Raw genomic sequence first — 2,779 nt, forward strand, 5'->3', positions numbered from 1 at the left:
TGGTGCTGTCCCCCGCAGGGCCATGGGTCAGTGAGGGGCATCATGTCTCATAGTGGGGCTGGCCATGTGGTCCTTTCTGTGGACTGGCTGCTCTAATTGGAGTGGAGTCATGGGCCTCCAAGCCTGGTGGGCCAGGATGTGCTCCAGTCTCTCCTCCTCCCCCGTAATCTCCTGTGTGCTCAGATCAGATAGGTCCCTCTCCCGGAGCTGCGGATTCAGTGCAATCCTTTGAAATAAATTCTTCTGGGGGGAGGGGCAAAGCCTTTAATTTTGTTCACCAAATTTAAATGACTGCTCTACATCACATACTGATCCCTGGGCTTGTGAAGAGACGCGAAGGCATGGGAAGAGAATATGGTCTAGTTTGATAATCATACTAGTTTGGAATTGCTGGAGGGTTCAGGAACGTGATCTGTAAAACCAAAATTTGAAGACCAGGGAGTGAACATTTTTGTGTTTGATAGGAGGACTTGGACTTGATCCCGTAGACTAGGGATCAACACAGTTCAGCCTGCTGGTTGTACATGCATGGCCTGCAAAGTGAGACTGGCTTTTTATATTTATAAGTGGTTGGAAAAGAAACAAGAATGACAAGTCATTTGGAAATGAAATTCACTTTCCAGTGTTCATAAATAAAGATTTATTGGAATAGAACCCAGATTTAAAAGGAGTGTCTGGTCATTTTTATGCTACATGGCAGAGTTGAATAGTTGCTTCAGAGACAGTAAGACCTGCCAAGGTCAAAATACTTACTGTTTTGCTTGTTAAAACTGTTGCCATCCTCTGTTGTAAACATTAGAAACTAGCCATTAAATAATTTAATCATGGATGAACACAACCATATTTGCATCTTAGTACCTTGCATTGGCAAATCTATAGAATATTGACTGGAAGATGAGCAAGACGAGACAAAGGGACTGGGAAGAGGACAGTAGTGTTTCCTCAACTGTATGTCAACAGGTGCACTGTGGAAATGTTTCATGTCTCAATTTTAGTTTGGGAAGTACTGTTAAAGAAAGGCCACACCCCCAAAAATGATTTAAAAGAAAAAAAAGATCACAAAGGTTTTTTTTTTACTACTGAACTTACCTAAATAGTCATTATGAAGAAGTTTATTGTGAATGTATGAGAGAAGAGAATATGTGTATATGTTGTTGGTTTCAAATAGTAAACCCACAGCTAAACAAACTGCCATTGAGTCGGTTCCATTTCACTGCCACTCTGTAGTGCAGAGTAGAACTCCTGCCCCCTCCGGGTTACCAAGACTGGACAGTTTTATGGGAGTTGGAAAGCCTCATCTTTGTCCGGAGGAGTGCTTGGTGGTTTTAACCTGCTGAACTTGTTACTACTGGTGGGTTAGTAACACCGCCAATGTTCTTTGGCTTTGAAGCATATGCTTCTGTTAATTTTAATTTTAAAAACATGTATCTAGCCCTGTCTTGTGGGTGCTGGGTCAACCTGTATCACACATTTATGATAGCAGACATTTCATGACATGTGTTGTGGAATATATGGACCAAACAGTAGATGGGATTTCATCAGAGTAAATTTAGTTTTCTTTAGTGTTGGAGTTTTAATGCATAAGTAAATGAATGATGAATAAAAAAAGAAAGCTGATGACACAGGGGCAGAGGGAAGAGATCATTCAAAATAGAAAAGCCTATAGAAGTCTGGGATTTGAATAAATGAATTTAATTGAAAGTCAAGATTTTCTTCCTTATCCTATTTGCACTGCACAGCCTCCTTTAGGCTTTCAGACAATTCCCTTCTAGCCTAAGATTAGCTAGCTGGGAGTCATTTATACCTGTCTAGTTCTGGTACTATAGCTCTTCTTGTATACTATAGCCTTTCCTAAGGTTTTAATATCTGTAAGCATTGTTTAAAATGATTTTAAATTAAACACAGATAAAAGCATTAAAGAAATTTCTTATTAACACAGGGAGTTAATTAAAGTACACTCAATGGAAAAATATCCATGATTTACAGAAATCAATTTCAGATCAGGCCTCTTAACCAGTTTTCATAGTAATACCAGGTTATTTATGTTTATCAAGCTATTTTTGGTTATGGGGACAAAAAATGGATACCCTGAAAACCAGTATAAACTGTTGAGTTAGACTAACAAAATGACTGGATGTGTTTTAGGATATGTTCTGTTAACGTTGATTTACTTTCATTTGAACAGATGATGAATAAAGTGTTTGGAGGAACAGTGCATAAAAAAAGCGTTCGAGAAGACGGAGTCTTCAACATCAGTGTGGATAACACGTGTTCATTATTCAGGTAGCACAGCCTTTAAAAGAAGCATCAATGGCACTGTATTGACTAAAAGTTGGTGCTGTTAGTCTTTAAAATTGGGATTCTGTAATCATGAGACAAAGTTGAGGCCACAGTAGTGACCACAAGTGTAATGGTCATGCTTGTCTCCAGTTGATGTCAAACCTTCTGAGGAGGAGTGATGCTGGTTAGGAGTAAAAAAAGCATGAGGAAGTAACTCAGAGGCACTTGTGCAGTCTTAGAATCCTATGTGATTGCAAAAGCAATGCCTGCATTTGTAATTTTCCTTTTTGCTCTTTGGTGGAGTGTGATGTTATACATTCGTGTAACAGATCAGCCAAGTGGGTTCTGTTTTAAACTGTCCTGTGTCCATTCTGTGCATGTGCGTTCTTCTTCCTCTCTACGAGGCTTTTTGCAGAGAACCTAGAAAGCCACTCCTTTGCTGGACTAAGTGCTGTGTTCTCCACCTCAGTTTCTCTAGTGAGGCAGACCATCCTTCAGC

At 39.7% G+C, this 2,779-nt stretch overlaps 1 protein-coding gene across 1 annotated transcript in view; it reads left to right on the forward strand.

Moving 5' to 3' along the window:
- The window catches only part of GMPS (guanine monophosphate synthase), a 58,520-nt gene that overhangs the window by 23,331 nt on the left and 32,410 nt on the right, over positions 1–2,779 (forward strand). Inside the window, exon 5 of the mRNA XM_004704257.2 lies at positions 2,186–2,283. Within this exon, the coding sequence (XP_004704314.1) occupies positions 2,186–2,283 (98 nt within the window). The remainder of the gene's footprint in view (positions 1–2,185; positions 2,284–2,779) is intronic.

This window comes from Echinops telfairi, unplaced genomic scaffold (assembly GCF_000313985.2).
Source record: "Echinops telfairi isolate 266 unplaced genomic scaffold, ASM31398v2 ScPeMD7_7420;HRSCAF=8458, whole genome shotgun sequence".
Classification (NCBI taxonomy): domain Eukaryota; kingdom Metazoa; phylum Chordata; class Mammalia; order Afrosoricida; family Tenrecidae; genus Echinops; species Echinops telfairi.